Source organism: Strix uralensis, chromosome 10, assembly GCF_047716275.1.
Source record: "Strix uralensis isolate ZFMK-TIS-50842 chromosome 10, bStrUra1, whole genome shotgun sequence".
Lineage (NCBI taxonomy): Eukaryota > Metazoa > Chordata > Aves > Strigiformes > Strigidae > Strix > Strix uralensis.
In genome coordinates, this window is record NC_133981.1 from 21431889 (window position 1) to 21452558 (window position 20670).

Sequence of the window (20670 nt, forward strand, 5' to 3'; positions counted from 1 at the left end):
TTTGTATACAGTCTGTTTTTAAAGACAGTATATGAATAGAAGGAGCTGCTTCATGGGTTAGCCTTCCCCTTACTCATGCAACAAGTTAATGAACAGGAAAAAATAGAGAAACAGGACATGGTCCCCTGACATTTGGTCCTCCCAAGCCACTTGCACTAAGCTGTTGGTGGCGTTGATGTGCAGGTGCTGCTTGGGGCTGTGGCTGGTGTGCCTGCTGGCCTCTCATGGCTTAGTTTCCTTACAAGAGACTGTGTTTCCCAGGGTTCACCACTCAGCTGTTTCCTTATCATTCCTATAATGGGCCACATTGCTTGGTCAAGTTGGAGATTGAAATCAGAAAGGTTATCTGTATAGTTGGAGAGAAGATACAGCTGATCCACAGCTCCCATGGGGACAGTTGCTTATCTTGTTTCTGTGCTAAGCCTCACGGTTGAAGTAGTACTCGTACTCATGGTACAACTGTTCTGCGCATATCTAGCAAATGTTATGCTCCTTATATGTGAACCTGAACAAGTACACGTGGATGGATTGAATGGACAGCAGGCCACAGTCAGACATGGAAATGCGAGGAGCCAACATGCTTGACATTTCATCACTTTGAGCAAGTCTGTAGGAATAAGTCACAGTGGGAAGGATTTGCCCAGCCATTAGTGCAGGTATCTGTGGAAGGAAGTGAAAACAAGTAAAAATTTCATTCATACATATAAAGAATATATATAAAAAAGAATATATATATAAAAGAATATATAAAGCATCTGGCAACAAACTTCTCTTTCTTAGGAGTGAAAGTGCTGAATTTAATACCAACTAGTGTGAATTCCTGTCTAGGTTGTAGTCTGTATTGGTGTACAATTTTTAAAAAAATACTTCTGTTGGTTTGAGTCAGTCCAATCCTCCTCCTTGCAAGTTCCCTACCCTTGATGCAAATTCTGCTGGAGCAGACCGGCTGCAATATGCTGTCTGCTGGGTTTCAGCTAGACTAGAGTACAATGTTGTGTTGTAAAGATCGGTTGTCTGTCCCAGTTCCCCAGCACTTGTTATGGGTGTTATGGGATCTCTTGGATTAAAAAAAAATTGTAATAACATCTAATTAAGACATTGCTCCTTCAAAACATTTCAAAATTTTGTTATTATGGGCAGTATCTTTTTGTGGTTCCAGTTCTCAGCTTTCCTTGGATCAGTTTGTAGTTTTATTGCTTTTCACATAATATCTAGGCTACTAAAGGGAATTTTACGGTAATAACATACATCAGACATTGAAGCATTTCCCCGCATCCAGGGGAAAATAAGAAATACCACCTTTCTAATTTAGCTCTAAGGTCATGTTAACAAATTTGTTAATTGTTCTGTATTTGTGTGTATAAACAGCTGAAGTTTCTCACCCAGCTTTTAACCTTTTCCATAAATTGGTTTTGTGGGTTTTTTTAATTTTACTCAAGAGTAGGTAATTCCTACCCTCCATTGCCTATATTTGCAAATCAGCCAAAATCCTATCCCAGTTTATTATTATCTTCAGATTCATTTGCAGATTTTGTCTTCTGCTCTTGTATGCATTTCTTTGCATGTAGAGAAATTTTCCCTCCATTGGAGAAGGCAACTAGAAATCTCAGCCTGCTGTGCTGAATCTGCAGATACCAATCACCACCACAGCCCAGCAAGATCCATGTTAAGAATAAGGGACAATAGAGAGGGGGGAAAAAACCAACCAAACAAAACCCAAACCCAACCTTGGCACCATCACAAGAAATAATGGCTCACAGCTGCATTGCCCTGTGGACAACTGTTAGAGGTTAATTTCTTCAATTTATTGGTATGCAAGAGATGTGTGTTCCCTTTCTGTTTGGAAGGAAGGCAGTGCATCGCTTTCCTACTTCCCCATGAGGATGAATGTTGGGCTTGCAGGGAGAGCTGGTCAGTCTCTGGAACACAGGCAAGGTGAGACAGGAAGGGAAAAGACCCTTTCTGTGTGGCCGTGTATGATGGTACAGCTTGACCTTAGATTTGATAAAATTCTTCTCTTTTTCCCAGTTTTTAATGTATTATTCCCTTCTGTTTCTTTACAAATACTTGTGACACAACTACATTTATTTTAGTATTCTCGGGTAGCTGCTGTTCGGAGTCTCTCACTCCTTCAGCATCCAATTCTTAACAATTTTCTTCCCACTCTCACAAAAATGTTTTTCTTTTTTAGAGTTATTGCCCAGATCATAAACTACCTATATTCTCTTTCCAAGAAGTGTAATGTCTTAGTAGATTAATCTGCTTTTCTCTGGGGATTCTAGAAATCTTACATTTTTCTGATGAAATCAGCTTATTCTTAAATTGTATAAATATACAAAATGCCTGCTGGGGAAACCTTGAAATAGATTCTTGTGTACGCAAACACATATTGGCGCAGGAGAAACACACAGGTGTCATTTGGGCAGGAAGCAAACATTGGATATAAAATGAATAGCAGGATTAGCTCTGCAGGAGCACTACCATCGCATCTGGTGTTGGAAATGGTACTAGGTATTATTAAATTCTGCAGTAGAATACAATCAGTTCCTGCCACATGTATACATGCTGTTTTTATTAATATTGATCATTTGTATTACCTTAACACTAGAAATGAGCACTAGCAAATCTATGCATGGCTCAAGATTTCATTTAAAGAAGAAATACTTGTGTGCCCCCTTTGCTTAAATGACCCTGGGGGATAAACAGATGTTTCAAAAAAGTTAGAGAAAGTAAAAGCACTAATTATTGAGGAACTTTAACCAAATTTAATTAAACTTAATTAAAAATAACCTCAGATAAATGACCACATGAAAATCTTGAGCCATCCTCTGATGAATTCAGTTCATTTACTTCCTAGTGAGATGCAATGAGTGTAATTGAATCTAAAATAAATGTTTTAATACAGCACTTATCAGTTTTTACCTTGTCTTTACCCATACAGTCCACATCCAGGATTTCCTCATACATTTTCCTTAGCAAGGCTACTCACATGGTTAATGAAGCACATTAATTTTTTAAGTCCTTTGCCAGACTTTTACATACTGAGAGTCTTGCGGGGCCAATTCAAGATCCTAGGACACAAAGATTTCCACAGGAAAGTGTTGCATATGTCTCCCTGTCTATAAAAATCTGTCTTCCTGGGTTTCGTTAATATGTACTTAATATATTTGATTAATGAGTGAAAGAATCAGAAATGTCAGAAGTGAGTCAGCTGAACAAAGTTGGTTCTCTATTCCTTGTGGCAGTTTTAGATCGTAATCTTTTTTTAAAAAGCACTTTACATGTGATAACATAGATTGCATTGAAAATACATAAATGTAGATAGCATAAAAATCTAGTCTGTAAGGCCAACATTAATGATATTTTACAAATCTCCTAAAATCATAGCAGTACATAGCAATAAAAAACCAAACCTGTAAGTCTTTTGCTGGCCCTCCCAGTTATGAAGCCAACTTTAAGATGAAAAACCAATTCCACAACTTGTGTGTGTGCACTTTATATTTAAAAAATGTCACCAAGTAATATTTTTGGTACACTGAAAACCCGTTATCTCTTTAAGTCCTTTCCATATTGCAAAATATAGTGTAGAAAATGTTAAGCCTTTTTAATTTTAACACTTTGCGGTGATTTGAATCTTAACTTCCACCCTGCTTCATGAACTATGTCAGTAAAAAAGCAACCCAACCCAGCATCTCTGAAAAATGACTTAAAATATTTTTGGAATTTTGTTGCACATGCTGGAAACAACAATAATTAGCAAACATGTTAAAATCTCTTCTATGTCTCAAAAGGTCAAGGGAACAGCTGAACTGCCTTGTAATCCTCACTGTCAGTGTCAGCTAATCACCCGTTGGCACCGCAGGGAGATCTAGCTGCCGTTTCCAAGTTCTTTATCTGTACTATTTGCAGTCTGTAAGCACTGGTTTTAATTTTGCAGGACTGTCAACCATTTGTCTAGTTCAACATAATCTTACACCAATCCAGGTACTTCCTCAGAGGGTTTTAGTTCTAACTTAATTTTATTTTAGCCCTTAATTAGAATGGATTTGGAATTCCACACACATGCCCATTTGGCTCAGAGTGCTTTCAAATGCCTTTGCTTTGACTATAAAACACTGAAGTGTGGATGTTATTCTGTAAGTCTTATACAGAGTGTGTTACATAATGTTCTTCAGGCACTGAAGAATCAGTAGAAAAACAGTTGTATATAAGAGGTTATAAGGGCCATGCAGCCTTAAAAGCTGATATGTCCTAATAGGAATTCTTTATCATCTTTGTTGCTAAACAAATAACACTGATCCAGCTGTCACTGCACTAGAGGTTCTTATTGTGCTGTCCAAGGAGGAAAATTCACAAGAGAAGCTGAGACAACAGAAGCGCAGCTATTAGAAAATAGCGTTTTTATGTAAAATAGATTAATCTCAAAGTATGGATTAATTTCAGAGTTATCAAAACACAACTTCTGAGAAGTGTTGTTGCACACACTCAAATACTTACATCATTCTTCACAAAAATTAAACCATGAGATTCCCAAAGGATTTTTTAAACCAGTCTAAACCGTCTGTCAGTACAAGGGATGAAGCAGTTGGCAGCCTGGAAAATAGGAGAAAAAAATAGGAGAAATGGAAGTATTTGCCCTCTTAAAAACAGTTTGTTCTGCCAGAACCCCACCATTTAACCTCCTTCCTCCCAAAGCTAGGATGAGGTGAAGCAGCATATGGCTTCTAGTGACATTAGACCAATCTGTTTTGTTGAGTAAATTTAGTTCCTTTAAGAATTTGCTTAAGAAAGTATGTTACTTTTGATTTCCTGCCGTAAATCATACTTCAGTGCAAGGTCTAAAAATCCATGAGCAGAGAACAGAACAGGTTGGAGTGTCCAGCTATTACACATGTCCAAACTCTCATGCATGCACGTTATCTTGTTGTTTTCATGAGGAGAAAATTGTGCACATTTGAGTTGTCATTTCCTGGATACGCTAGTTAATTTCTGAAACTTTTTTGCTTTTATGTTGTTTTCTAGGTGCAGAAGATGGGACAAATTTAGGTTTAGGGCTGCAATACTGCATGAATTGCTGAGAGTCCTGAGTGGTATGGGGTCATGGCGAGCACGATGTAAGGCTGCTTTGGTGGCTTGTTTATGGAGCCACATGGAGCCTGGCTCTTGGTGTTCAGCTGTGGCTGACAAACCCGTCAGGACACGAACTGAACCTGCAGAGCCTCTCAGGGCTTTTGTACCCCTCTGCTCAAGCTGAGCCTCCTGGGGAGAGCGTGGCATCTCTGGGAGCGCCACAGCAGCCGCCCTCTGTGCCTCTCTGCAGGACTGTGCTCGGAGAGAAATAAACCTGGCTATGCTGGCCTGTTTATGCAGGTTCGTGCTGGCTGGTTCTGTGGATTTTGGGAGATTGCATCATTCTGGCTGGCTCTGTGGGTTCGTACAGAGGTGCTATGGAGCCTGCAGACGGGGACTGCTGACCATCCTCTGAGCATCGTCCCCTGCACCCAGCAAGAGCCAAAAGGGCTGTGACTGCAACAGAGAGAACAAGCCTTGCTGGCCTTTTTTTCATCCTATGCAGAGCTGCAAAGCTGTATTTACTTTAAGCTCCCCAGCACTCCCTATATTAGGAGTGCAGTGCTGAGACAAGTGCTGGATATATAAACCAGAGAGCGCTCCAGTCTCCGTTTCTCCCTGGCCTGGTTAATCCACAGCCCGATGACAGCATCCAAAGGCAAACAAGAAGAGGCAGGATATGAGAAAATATACTTGAGGGGGATCTTGGAGGTCATTTAGTCTGTCCCCATACTCAAAAACACTATCAACAATGCTTAAGCCATTCTTGACAGAAATTTAACATACTTATTTTAAAAGGTTCCAGTGATAGAAATTCCATGTCTTTCCTTGATAATTTGTCTAAGTGTCCATGCAGTGAGACAGTTAGTCATGGGGTGTAACCTAAATGTCTCTTGTAAGAATTTAAACACATCACCGCCTTGTTATATTTTCACATGGATGTGAAGACCAATTTGCCATATTATATTTCCAGCCATATTTTGTCTACTTGAAGACAACTTGATTATAAATACCAATGCATAGCTATTTATGGGAACTTACCCAGATTTTTCAATAGGAATTTGAAATTTGAACATGTCACTAATAGAGGAATACGAGTATTACACTGAATTTGACAAAGGGAGCCAAAATATTATCTTAAAATCATTTACCTCATGTTTAAAAAAAAAAATCAAAATTGCCCCAGACCATTGAAAACCCAAAAGCACTGAAAACAACTTTATTGTCAAAAGTTAACATTAATAGCTTATAAAAGAAAACATTGTGAAATACAGGAACACTGAGTGTTTTCTTATTTGATTGTGGATTAAAAATCAGTTCTGATTTAGCAGCTTGAAAATCTCAAGTATTTTTCAGATTTGCAAAATCTGTTTACGATGTGACATCTTTTAATTCAAAGTATTTTTGGATCAGGTTATAGGATTGTTTTACAGTTTCAGAGGAGGGTGCTGTTTGCCTACTGGTCTGCATAAGTTCAAACAAACTGTCTGAAAACGCGACGTCTGCCTGTGCTTATGGTTCATGTCTGTTGTTGGGTTTGAATTAGAATGGAAAATTATTATCTGGAAAAAAATGTTTAAGCACAGATGACTGAAACAAAACAGGTGTGCCTTTCTGAACACAGAAACTGTGATGACAAGGCAGATGTGTAGCACTTTGCTGCTTTTTTTTTGAGAAACCAGTAGCAGTAACAGGCCTTTGAGACAAAATATCTAAACCTCAGCATGAAGGATATGCACACACATGTGTAATCAGGTATTGAATTGGGACCTGGCAAGAGGAATATTAAAATCTCTCAACTTCAAATCTGTGGAGATGCACTGCAGGGTCTTTTTTTTAAAGCTTTATCAGACACTAGAACAAGCCCCCACCCTGTTGAACTCCACTGTCAGGAATAGAGCACAGACAAGCGCGTGGTATTACAGTCCACATCGATTACATCTAATGCAGTAGAGTTAAGACTAGGTGTAACGGCACTGAATTATACTGCTTTTTAAGTATGTGTATCTGTGTGCACATCCACGTGTGTGTTAATATATATATGTGTATTTTCATTTATGTATATATGTATCTCCTATCAGAAAAGTAACCTTTTAAACAACTGATTCCAATTTATTTCTGTTACTGCGTAAGGAGTTCTGCCTTTTCTCTCTAGGATATGCTGCTCATCTTGTTTCAGTTAAGTATGTATAAACTTCTAGAATCTTAAAAACTAGATGAAACCAAAATTAATATGCAGAATATATGGAATGTATGTTCTAAATGGAGGTTATCTTAATTACATGCAGCTTTAGCTTGCTTTGGATGTATCTACATCAACATTTTAGTTTGGATCCAGAGTATACTTCAGAAATTACATCTGTTTGTACTCAGTTAATGTGCTTTGGTTCACATTGCAGGGTGCTTTGGGGGAGTGCTCAAACTGGATGTGCATTCAGATGGGTTTTCATCCCGTCCTTAAGGATGAAACTAAACTGAAAAATATGATTCAGAAACATGTTTCCTTAGCACATAGATCTGCACTGTAAAACCACTTTTATAGGGCCACACTATTTGCTTGCGTTGATGGAACTTTTTAGTGCCTTCTGGTGCAAGACATGATACGATGTTTAATTTTTTACTGACATGATTTTTCACCTATTAAAGCTTTATAGCACAAAGTAATGAAGATGAGAAATTTAATGAAAGTAATAAACACTGCCGTTTATGAGCTGGTTTTGTGGCTGAGATTTATAAATCTTCCATATATTTTTCAACATGGTTGTCTTGTCCTCATGAATATGACTGATGAGTGAGGGAATAACAGCATCAAAAGAGGCTGAGGTGTTTCAAGAACTGGCTCTAGAGCACATTGCCATAGCCTAAGCTCAAAAGAGCACTGGTTTAATTTTCTGTTTTTCAGTATCCTAGCTGTGTTGGGTTGCTTAAGCTACTCAGCTGCAAATTTTCTTAATCAGTGGCTTGCAAGCAGTGGTCTGTGGACCTCTGAGAATCCATGAATTACTTTGAAGGGGCCTATTAAAATCAGTAACCTATTCTTAGTAACCTCTCTCTGCAGGGCTTGTAGGTTCAAAGAAGTTGACAATTACTCTTTAAGTGGTCTAGATGTATGAAGTGTATCAGTCAGCAATCATAACTTCATCCTGTGCTTCAGTTTGAGATTTTAGAAGCTGCGATGAAATGCCTGTCAAGATTTCCAGGCAAAGTCAACTTTTTTTCAATATTGTCTTGCAAATTTTTGGTAGTGTTTTTGTTAAATACAGTCTTTCTCTAAAATCATCTTGGTTAGAAAATCTTGTTTTAAAGTACAGAAAAAAAAAAAGAAAAAGAAAAAAGGAATATTTTTGGAAGCAAGTTCATTTTGTTTATATTAAAACAGAATCAAAGAGTAATGGAACAGTACAAGCATCCATTACTCAGGCAGATGCCACCCTAAAAAAACTTTCTTCAGTAATTTGCTCTTCTGATCATGCTGCTTCAGACAGAAAGAGAATAGGCTTTGTTTATAAAGATTTAGTGGATGAAACGGAAGAAAGACAGCTCTCAATCTGATTATATATTAAATATTTGTTGGTCTGTGTTAATGTTAAATGTTTTTCTTAGATCTATTTAAAGTCAAGTGCTTTGATGATAGCCAGTTTGCTGTTAAGCATGCATTTATTTTCATGGGTTTCTGTGTTTCCTGGTGCTTTCAGTGATCTGCATTGGGAGTGGTAGCTGAGGAAGTGTGGTGGGTTAGCCCTGGCTGGTCACCAGGTGCCTACCAAGGCTGCTTTATCACTAAGCTGGACGGGGGAGAGAAAATGTAATGAAAGGCTTGTGGGTCAAGATAAGGACAGGGAGAGATCATTTACCGATTACCATCACGGGCAAAACAGACTTGACTTGGGGAAATTAGTTTAATTTACTACCAGTCAAATCACAGTAGGATAATGAGAAATAAACCCAAATCTTAAACCGCCTTCCCCCCACCCCTCCCTTCTTCCTGGGCTCAACTTCACTCCTGATTTCTCTACCCCCTCCCTCCCAGTGGCGCAGGGGGATGGGAATGGGGGTTCTGGTCAGTTCATCACCCGTTGTCTCTGCTGCTCCTTCCTCCTCAGGGGGAGGACTCCTCACACTCCTCCCCTGCTCCAACGTGGGGTCCCTCCCATGGGAGACAGTCCTCCACAAACTTCTCCAGCATGAGTCCTTCCTACAGGCTGCAGCTCTTCATTAAGTGTTCCAGCGTGTGTCCCTGCCGCAGGGTGCAGCCCTTCAGGCACAGACTGCCCCAGCGTGGGTCCCCCATGGGGTCACAAGTCCTGCCAGCAAACCTGCTCCAGGGTGGGCTTCTGTCTCCATGGGGCCACAGGTCCTGCCAGGAGCCTGCTCCAGTGTGGGCTCCCCGCAGGGTCACAGCCTCCTTCGGGCATCCCCCTGCTCTGGTGTGGGGCCCTCCCTGGGCTGCAGGTAGAGATCTGCTCCCCCGGTGACCTCCATGGGTGCAGGGGACAGCCTGTCCTCTCATCATGGGCTGCAGGGGAATCTCTCCTCTGGCACCTGGAGAACCTCCTCCCCCTCCTTCTTCACTGACCTCAGTGTCTGCAGAGTTTCTCTCACATATTCTCACTCCTCTCTCTGGCTGCAGTTGTGCAGTTTTGTCTTCTTTCTTAAATACGTTATCCCAGAGGTGCTACCACCCTCACTGATGGGCTCGGCCTTGGCCAGCGGCAGATCTGTCTTGGAGCCGGCTGGTGTTGGCTCTGTCGGACATGGGCGAAGCTTCTAGCAGCTTCTCACAGAAGCCACCCCTGTAACACACAGACGCCCCCCCAACCTTGCCATGCAAACCCAATTCAGGAAGTGTTCAAATCTTCTTCTCCATCCAGCTGTATTTAGGAAGTACTGGAAATTGTCAGGGATTGCTACAGGAGAAATTGGAGCATTCTTCCTGTTTCTAGAAACTAACTTAAGTAACTGCAGCTTCACCTTTCTGACATGTTTGTACAGAGTACCTGAATAGTTGGAACTCTAAATGTACCGTATTTTCTTGAGATTATATAATATTTTTTTTCTTCAGCTGTGTGTTTAGGACCTAAATAGGCCATTTGTGTTTAATAAAGCTCTTCTAAGACAACTTTAACTCAGTAACTGCAATGTTCCCTATGCAGGTTTTTTAGTAGCAAGGTTAGAATTCTAAATCAAACATAATTAACCTCATCCGAGTGAATAAATGTCAAGATATGGACAGCTGCTTCACTGCTAATATCAAACTAACAGAAATCCTAATTTCTTCCTGTCAGTTTTGTTCATACTGTTTTGTTTGGATTGGCACGATAGCCTATTCCAAGTGTGGTCTCACAATATACGATCATGAAAAAAGGCATTCCCTTCCCTCCTTATTTTACTCTGAATCAGCCAACACCATTTATATTAGAGTTCCAGTTAAGTGATTCAAAAGTCATGCTGTTCTCCGAGATCATAGTTTCCTACATTGTTAATTCAATTTAGTACGTGTATCTTTGAAACTGAGTTTGTCTTTTACATTCAGTTTTGTCATAGTTCTGACATTTGAATAATATCATCCAAAGGGAATCTCTTATTTGCACTATGTGTTCTTCATTGCTGTAAATTGGTTTGCTCTGTTGTTGGTGCAGTCTAAACTTAAACACTTTTCTGATGTAGCGAAATCAGTTGAGTTATCATCAGAAACCCTAACTGGAGGCATCAAGGTTGGCCACTAAACAAAATCTCACAGCAAAGTACTGATAAGTATTTCTATTCTGCATTGAAACTGAACCAAGGTCTGTCAACTTTTTTCCATTAAAAACTCTGAGAAAAAGGCCTAAACTGAATGACCGAGCATGAGTGTTTAAGGTTAAGACCGTGTATACCTGGTCTGCGTTCTTGGAACAGTGCCTGAAATTTGTATATGTGCTAGATGAATTCAGAGAAACCTTCAACCTTAACCAGAAATTTCATTGTGGACATTGATATTTGTACTGACGTGAAAAGTTATGTTAGAAACAATTGTTTTTGACAAATGTAAGTATTTTTTATATTTGTTTAAATTTTTTTCAGTATCTCTATAGAGAAGTTAATAAGCATACATTTCTTTATGGAATATTATAGGTTATACTAAGAGGTAGGCAAGCTCTTTGTAAGCTACATCTTTACTAGAGAAGGTCCTTGTTACAATTATCCCAGCACAGCCTTCCCAGTGTAGACAAAGCTCTGGCTCTGTGGAATATATTATCCTGTGTTGGGAACCTTAATTTTTGACTGACAGTCTTTACTTCTCTCAATTAACCCCTAAATAATTAATTACTTACAGAATTTAAGAGAAAACTGATTATTTAATTTCCTTATTTTGTCTTTTTTTGAGAAAGCTTTTACCATCTCCTACATTTAGTAATGCCTGTGAAGCTGTTTATGATTATTTATTATTATGGAGTAAGGATTTTCGATGATGTTTGAAAACACTTGTTTTGCAAATTCTTACTGGGTTGCACAGCAAATACATTTACTTAAAAGATAATTAAGTGAACATAATTGCTCTTTTGTAAGTGTTTTGATGAAAATACATTGCATTGATTGTTTTATAATAGGCTATGCTGGTTTTTACCATATTCTAAAATGCTTACAAATGGCCTACTTGTAGATTATTCAAGACTGCATTCAAATTTTATTTAGTAGATATTCTCTTTTCTGAAGCTTCCCTATTACAAACATCTTGATTCTTATCTTCCTACTTTTCTGGCTAGGTATACAGTCTGTCTTTCTGACTCTTTCCCCTGTTTCCTTTGAACCCATCTCCTTTTGAATGAAATAGAACCAGTGAGGTTCTGCTCATCACTAGTGGTTTGGGTTTTTTGTGTCAGTTGATACTTTTGTTGCCATTTGGAAATCTGGAAATACGGATCTGGAAATACCATGCATTTGGTATCTCTGTAAGAAGCAACAAGAAAGCAAACATAGGTTTATACACAGATTCTCAGAGTCGGCAAGGAAAGCCCGTTTTAGGTATCCCGCTTTGCCCAAGAATGGTTAACTCTAAATGTATGGAAATGATACTATGTGCATCATGGACTCAGAAAAAAGCAGATGTTTCACTTCTAAAATATAGATGGGATGAAATGGAACATCAGTTTTCGGGAGCCAAGTATTTGTCCCGAGAATGGTTTCGCTCTGGTTTTGCTCGACTGTATCAAAACGATCAGTTCTATACTGTTCGCCAGCACAAAGTGTGCTTAGAGAGCAAATTCATTACTGAATGTCAGTGATACAGATGAATGACATAAGTTTGAGACTTGAGCTGGCTTTGGTACAACACGTTAAGAACTTGTGAAGTGCAAAATGTGCACATTGTGTCATATGGGACCTGCAAATTAAATAATTGTTTCATAATGTAAAGTGACCTACAGCTGATTTCTACAAATCTGTGTTGGACTGCAAAAAATTAAGTCCCATAGATGCCTCCCCTTCATTAGAGGTGTGTGGGTCGTTGACAAAACTGGGTTGCTTTTAGATACTGCTCACTAGAAAGATTTCCAGGTTGCCAAGCACAACTTAACTCTCAAGTGGGGATATGAGTTAATGAGATTTAGAACTTTGGGATGAAATATAAAATCTTCTCACATATTTTCCAGGAAGAGATTCTCCAGAAGTATTTATTCTGTAAGTAAAACTCAGCTAGGGTATGACCTTGCAAGCATTGTTGAGTAACTGCACTTTAACTCTTACTAATAAACACAGAGAACAACTTTCAAGGTCTGATTCTTACATTCAAAAACTGTGTTTTACCTTTTGAATATGTGGCTATATTTAGCAGACATTTTTAGCTCTGAGCAATATACAGTAAAACTATAGCAATGGGATGTCAAGGCTTTCCCTTGTGATTAAAATTCCCATATTGTCCTTTCTCTACTTTCCCTATGGCAACAAAAGTAAACAAAGCTAAACATAAACATTATAGAAATAGTTGTATGGTCCTGTTCCTTTCCATTGCCTTTGGTGGAGTTGGGACCCATTCCTTTTGACTGGTCTTTACAAAATGCATTTCCTTGGAGGTGCCAGTCAGAAGAATCTTGCTCGGCATATTGCATCTTGAAATTGAGTGAGTATTTTAATTAACATTTCTCTGCTCACAAACGTTTGTGATCAGGCTGAGGAATGTGTGAATATATATGTTTTCAGGGCTTACAGATCTGTTTCCTTGCATGAATTTGTAAAAAATGTGTAAATATTTAATACTGAACTCTAAAGTCGACAGTTATAGAACTAACAACAGGAACAGTATCTTTTTTTCTCCCTTTCCTCCTCTATCCTTATATAACTAACTGATGTATCACAAAGCAAGGAATTCTAATTTTGTTTTCAAATAAATATTCAAAAACCACTTTTAGTGAATGTACAAACACCGTAAACCTGAAACGTGTGTAGTATAAATATCTCATGCTAGTAATCCCTTCTGTGTGGCCGGTCACAGGAACGAATGTGTTTCTGGAGAATGCAGTCTGACTTACTACAAGTAACTAGAAAATGTTATTCACAGTTGACTAAGTCCTTGGAGAATATGAGAGAAAGAAAACTTAATTTTTGAAGTTCTAGTAATTTCTGCACCTTTGCTGTTAGCTGTGGCTCTGTAGTGACACTTCAAGCTTTGCCAGCCTGTGGCCTCGCTGCCTTGTGCTGTGCCTTTACTGGACGTGATTCAGCATCTGATGATGGATCATCAGAGGATTTTAGGAAGGAGTATTGGTACTTCAGTAGTTGACAGTCACTCTTTGAACTAATTTTGTAGCAAGTGATATGACACAACAAGGAATTTGTAGAAATAAATACTACAGTGTCTGTTACAGCTTAAAAAATCTTGTTAAGTAGGTGCATTTATGATATTTATCACATAATTTTGGGTTATTGCCCCTTTTCCTACCCAACTGAATACGTTTGATAAAATAAGTAGCATCACTTATGATGTTAGTAACAAGAGCCCAGCTCTGCTAATGAAAAAGCTGTAACTTAGAGCTGCTTGATTTGATTTAATAACATCCGTGCTGGAGTTGCAGCTAAGGAAAAATGTCTTTACAGAAAGTGATTAGATAAAAAGTTTTTATCATGGGAACTGTTGTCTTTCTGATGACAAAACCAGTTTGACTGACTAAAAAAATTACCTCTGGGGGTGTTATGAGATTTTCCTAGGGAATTAAATGCCACAAGGTATTCTCAGCTTAAAAATAGAAATGTGTAGGTTGAAATGAGTAGCTGAGAGGTATGTGCTGTAGGTTGGGATTTAGGAATACAGATGTTCACAGATTTTTAAAAATACACTTTTTCTGATTTAAAAATTACCGTGCTGCAGTTTAAGACTGTATGGTTTGTAATTATAACCGTTATCCTATTCAAAGCAGCGTTAAGAGTCTCCTCATAACTATCTGAAATCTTAAACAGATATTCTTTTTAGCTGCACAGTGCTTATATGCTTCTTTCCCTATTTGCCCAGATTTGGTTGATATTATGAGAAACGTGTATATTGAAATGGTGTCGACAACCTTAAAAAAACCATTCTAGTTTCCAACAGGACATGAGCCTGGTAAACTATCTTGACTATTTGTGGCCTTTTCATTTTTTTTTTTTTTTTTTTTTCCATTTCTCCCTTTCTGGCTTCCACCAAATTGAAATGATTAATAACATCAACCATATGGTTTTCTCCTGCCAGTTACAGTGGAGTTTCTTGCTTACTGTCTTCCTGAAATACTTTAACCTGCTCTTGTTGTATCCTCCTCTCCTTTCTCACCTTCCCCTTTTGGCACAAGTGTATTCAAGTCTTTTCTATCATACAGTTCTCTTCCCTTTTAATATCCTATGCCTTGCTTTCTTATTTTCTCTTTCTAAAACCTCACATATAATTAAAATACTGCCAATGCAGAGTAGGCTTCTCAGGCTAAATTTGGAATTACTGACCAGCTGTCCAGGTGCTTGGTGAGGTTTTGTTGCCTGTAGCTCTTGTGCCGGGGTTGTCTGCAGTCTCTGATGGAACAGAAACCCAGGTTGCTGTGACTTCAGGTGGACTGACTGTGTGCGTTGGTTTGAATTACTTTCCCATTCTTCTTTCCTGAATCCTCTTTACTTTTGGATTCTATCTTCCCTTCATCTTCCTTCTATAGAAAACTTTTTCAGTAGTCTTTGCTGACCTTTTTCTGGTCAAATTTTAAGCTTTTAAAATTTGTTCTTTTTCCACAAGTTTTTGGTAACACACTTTTGAGGTGTTTTATGGAGGACGCAATCATATTAGTCCCCTTTTGTATTTCTGAATGTTCTTTGAGGCCGCACTGGCAAGGTCCTCTCACTCCTCTGTCCACCTGCACACTCCTTTCGAATAAGCTAATCCATTTTATGACTTCATCTGCTTTTTCTATGTCAAAGGAGTTACAGCCCTTTACGTTCTTGACTTTATAATTTCAGTTTTAAACTGAGTACTCATTTTCTGTCTCATGATGATGATGAGACTTTGGGGAATGACACACACATGGCATATATTCATAGTTATGGTAGAAAATAGCTTCATATTAAAAACTTGTTTACTTTTTTGAAATTGAGTTTTCTGACAGATAGGACCTATGTTAAATAAAATAAGTACTTTACAATTCACAGTCTTGGAATAAAACCCTACCACAAATCACATATGCATATTAAAAATTCTTTTGTGATGCTTTCAGTCTGTGCCTTTCCATAAAATCTCAGGCATATTTTTTGGTAACATTGGGAACTGAGTACTGTCTTGTGAAAGCATAATGGCAATCTTAGCCCTTAACACAATTTTTTAAAGCTTATATGAGCATTCTTAATAAACATTAGATGCTTTAAACTTATATTTTACTACTTAGGAATATTGTTATTATGTCTTGTGTGTGTCTTATTTATATTCCTTATTTCCCCCTTATCTGTAAAGTTGATGCTGTGTCACTCTATGTACTACAGTAAGGAGGACAGATAGTATAAGTTTATAGTTAAGTATGTGGTTTTTTTCTCCTATGAATAAATACAATTTCTTCCTGTGCATTTATATGGCTCTCTAGAATTTCTAGAAAATCCTGTGTGATATAATGACAGAAGAAAAAGAAGAAATATTGTTTTTCTTTAAGCATATAAAAAGAATTCTACAAGCTTATACCAATGAAGATGCAAGTGGTTTTTTTTTTCCATTAAAAGGGACTAATTCTAAAATAGTTTTGAAGCAAGAACACAACATAGTTCAAAAAAAAGTTTTCTGACAGGTCATCTTTTGATACTGATTCAAAATGCAGGTTGCATTTTGAAATCCTACTTGTCTGTAAACCTCTGTTTAAAAAAAATCTGTTCTGAAATCTTACTACTGTAAGAATTAGTTATTTATTTCCTCAAAGTTGCTAGAGATTATTCCTATAATGAGAATGATGTGCATATTTTGCATTCATTTATCTAGCACTTTTATTCTGTTTCATTTCTGTGGGACTGTCAAAACCAAAGACAAGATTCTGGGAAAATCTGGTGATCGGCTTGATTAATCATTTAAAGAGCCTGGCTTTAGTTATATTAGGCTAGATCCACAAAAAATGCAATTTCATTTCTGAGCTGTTGTTAGAAGTATCTACCTGCAAATCTTAGATATTCAGAAGCTTTGCTCAGCTGCTGCTTCTTGAACTTGGAGTCCTTTATGTTCAGACTCCTTACATAGCTGAAATTCTGCTTCCTCCTAACCTGAAACATACTGATAATGAAGCACTGTTTTTTTCTGATAGTTTAGGAGCACCATTTGTCTAACATGTGGGATTAAATGAGGGAATCGGCTAGAGCAGACAGGAACACACGTGTTCATGATTGGCCCACCTGCAGGCAGGGCAGTGAGTAAGATTCCCATTTGTGTAATATAAACCTTTTTGTGGTCCTCAAAATTGTCGTCCTGAGTTCTGATCCTTTGAGAGAGAGGGAAAAAAAAAAAGAATTTCTCTCCCGTATCTTGGTTGACTGTTTTGCTTCTGAGTCATATTGAATAAAAACAGTGGGAGCTGTCTGCTTCATGCTATGTCCACCTCTGTGGGTAAATTTCCCTCTTAGTGTGTCAGATAACCTGGACCAATGGATCACCGTAAGAAGCAACACTTGCGGTTTTATAGAAGCCAGAATGAATCTTGACCGGTAAGGATTCTAAAATCCATAAAGCAACTCACCCTTTCTTCCATCCATCTGAAAGACTAACTTCTGTTTTTAACCATGTCTATCAATTAATTTCTCTACTCCTGGCTCTTACTCCAAGAATTCCTTCCTCCCCTCCAAATACCTTTCCTCCATCTGAATGTAGAATTGTCTGTTTGAATGAACTGAAAATAAATGAAATGCATTTGAACTTTTGTTGTTTCCATTGTGTTATGGAGAATTTTCTCAGGGTTTTAAGGTTAAAATCATGAATTCAGTGCAGAAGCTTGTGAAATTTAGGGACACTTTCCAAGAGCTTGATCTAAGTTCAGTCTGTTTTCTCCAGATTTTCTTCCATTCTTACAAACATTTTTTTCAGCTGTAATATGAAGAGTGAATTATGTTCTTTGTGCATAATCTATGAGACAGGTAAACACAATTCCTTTCATCTTAATGATAACATCTTGTATTATTTGCATGCTATGTTAGACTAATGTTTCTGATAATATGAACATACTAGGAGTGGCGTTGTTTATATTAACATGGAGATCAGTCCTGACAACACATACACAGAAAATTAATTTCATTTCTCAAGTCAGTGAATATTTTTTATCCATTTTTACTGAATCAAGAAGTTTGTTTTTTTCGTGAAGGGACGCAGAAATATTACACTCCAAGTTATTCAAAGTACAGTGTGTTAGCACTGGGTTCAAGTGCACTGACTAGCTGCTGTTTTGTTTCTCCAACACATCTCAGAGGCATTGACCAGACCTACTGGTTCTTTGGAATAACAGCTTTCTCAAAACTGATAGCTTTCTGCAGTAGAGAGAGGATATTCTAATCATCTAATATCACTGTAAAATTTACAGAGCCATAACAGGATCCTTATAGTGAAGGGCAAAGCACAGCTTGTGTCTTTCAAATGACTGATTTTTTTGGGCATGCAAATACAGGTCAAATTAAAAACTTGCATTTAAGTATTACATAATGTTAATTCGTGATTTCATAGAAGATACCATGGTATAAATTATCAGTAATCCATATGCAGAAATCAGAGATTTTCAGTGAACGCATAAGAAGACATGCTACAGAATAAAGTAAATAAATATCACCCCAGTGGAAATGCCTAAAACCGCTGAAGAGTTGAGCTTGCCCACCTCTGTGGGTCAATCTGCATGTTACTGTTAGTTAACCTGGACAAAGGGATTAACAACACCTGTTTGTACTTTTGTATGAGCTAGACTAAAGTTTCAACCATCTGAAAAAGAAATAAAATCAGTCTTTGACTGTGGCTAGACCAGGCCATGTTTCTTTTTTGAGAAATAGGAGAGGCAGTATGCTGTTAAAAAGAACAGGATATTCATGATACCTGATTTCAAATCACATCTAATGAAAAATGCATAGTGAACTTGTCTTATAGTTGCCAAAACAGAATTAAATGTACTAGGAAACCACTTAATTCAGACAAGGCAAACGTGAATCTACTGATTTGGAAAAGGAATCTAAAATCTAACATAGACCAATTAAGATGATAAAGGTTAAACAGAGAAAAGTTCATTAGTCCCTCCCAAAATAATGTTCTGCTGAAGGAAGAAATTGCAGATATGGTTTGTAAGTTGCCTTTGCAACTGGTTTTAAGTAGTTTAAGGTACTGAATTTACAAAACGTTCCTTAATTTCTTTCTTGGTTGTTATAAAAATGGTTTCTTTGGCAAGGTTCTTGTACTGCACATAAAGGTTCGTGTGGGTCATGAGTCTAAGGCCATCCACGCTAGGAAAGCCCCTTTTCTTGGGAGCGTGCTTTGTCTTTCAGTTAGCTTAAGTCTAAATTTAAACTACAGAGAACACTGGTAAAAACTCCCCTTATTTTAATTTTCTTCTGTTCACTTAGTGGATGTTCAGTCTCATCTTTCTTCCCTTGACTTTTGGTAATTTTGTTACTGTTCATATGCAGGAGTACCTACTCAGCTGGTTAACGAATGATGATGCTTATGTTACAGAGAAATCTTTGTAACTTAAAAATAGAAATCAAATTGCTTGTTAATTCCCTCTAGTGACAGGTGACAAATATACCAAAATTAAAGTTTAGACATGGATGGAAGCAACACGGTTGCAAAGTTGCTAAACTCCCTGGTACCTGGGTAAGATGGAAAGTGATGTCAAATGCCTACCTAGTTCAGCTTTCTTTTCTCCCTAGTCACTCAGGAGAGGAGGCTGTATTATTCAGACTGAGGGTTTGGGTTTTTTTTCCTCTCCTGTCAGTTGGGGTATCTCTGAATTGTGTGATTCTAGTACGTGTACTTTGCTGTCCACTATTATAAACTATCTTTTTTTATATCTTATTTCATGGAAGACAGTTATATTAGTTTTATTTTGTGAATGCTATCTGGGAAATCTATTTAAATTTTAATTGCGTATTACTTTGAAATAAGTAATTAGCAGATGTGTATGAAGCAATTCAGAACTAACACTTCAGAATTAATACATAGAATGTATTTTTTTAATACTGTTTTGCTTGTGACAAAAATAATACACTTACAGATCTATAAGCATGCTACTATATTTATCTGTAAGGAAGAATGATGAATTAATATTAGGCTATTATTTTTACTCAGTGTACCCTAATACATTTCATTATCACATTTAAATACTAATATACTTAGTCATCTCAGTATTTTTAAACAAGTGCTCCTTATAAGTGTGTTTAGTTGAGAACACTTAGAAATTGTATTGGAAAATATTTCTTAAATCTGTTTTAATTTAATCAGTTTTCTTTAATCTTAATGCCATTGCGTTGCATTGATTGATGTTACTCATTGTTTTAGTCCTTCTTGCCACTTTTAGTAAGTCCTCCTTATTTCTGGAAATGTTTGATGGCACAGGTGAAGCTATCAACCCTTCTATTAGGTAACAGAATTGGTGCCTTCTATTTCTGTTTATTTGGTTTATCAAGGATAGCTTGTTCAGTAGCAAAAGTAAAAGATCTAAAATTTCTATTGATTTGTTTTCTTCCTCTTTTCCTCAGACATGTTTATTTCTACTTTTTCTCTACTCTGAATAGAAAAGCAGTTCTATTCCTTAACCTTGTCATTTCACAGCAAGTTTTTCTTCTTGTGATAAACATGATAAAACCAATCTTCGCTTGACTGAATGATTCTTAATGTTATCTCTGCAGGGTGTGGTACTGCAACAGGAGGAGCTGAAGATGAAGGTGAGGCTGAAGCTGGCTGGATTGAAGGTGCTGCCATCCTACTCTCTGTTATCTGTGTTGTACTTGTCACTGCCTTCAATGACTGGAGCAAGGAGAAGCAGTTTCGTGGGCTTCAAAGTCGTATTGAGCAGGAACAGAAATTTACTGTTGTCCGGGGTGGACAGGTTATCCAAATCCCAGTGGCAGAGATAGTAGTTGGTGACATTGCACAGGTGAAATATGGTAAGTTCCATC

The 20670-nt window shown here is 37.7% G+C and overlaps 1 protein-coding gene across 8 annotated transcripts in view; it reads left to right on the forward strand.

Moving 5' to 3' along the window:
- The window catches only part of ATP2B2 (ATPase plasma membrane Ca2+ transporting 2), a 432424-nt gene that overhangs the window by 306063 nt on the left and 105691 nt on the right, over nt 1-20670 (forward strand). For all 8 annotated transcript variants that reach the window (XM_074879694.1, XM_074879691.1, XM_074879693.1 and 5 more), the window contains one exon: nt 20401-20658. In XM_074879694.1, coding sequence (XP_074735795.1) covers nt 20401-20658 — 258 coding nt within the window. The remainder of the gene's footprint in view (nt 1-20400; nt 20659-20670) is intronic.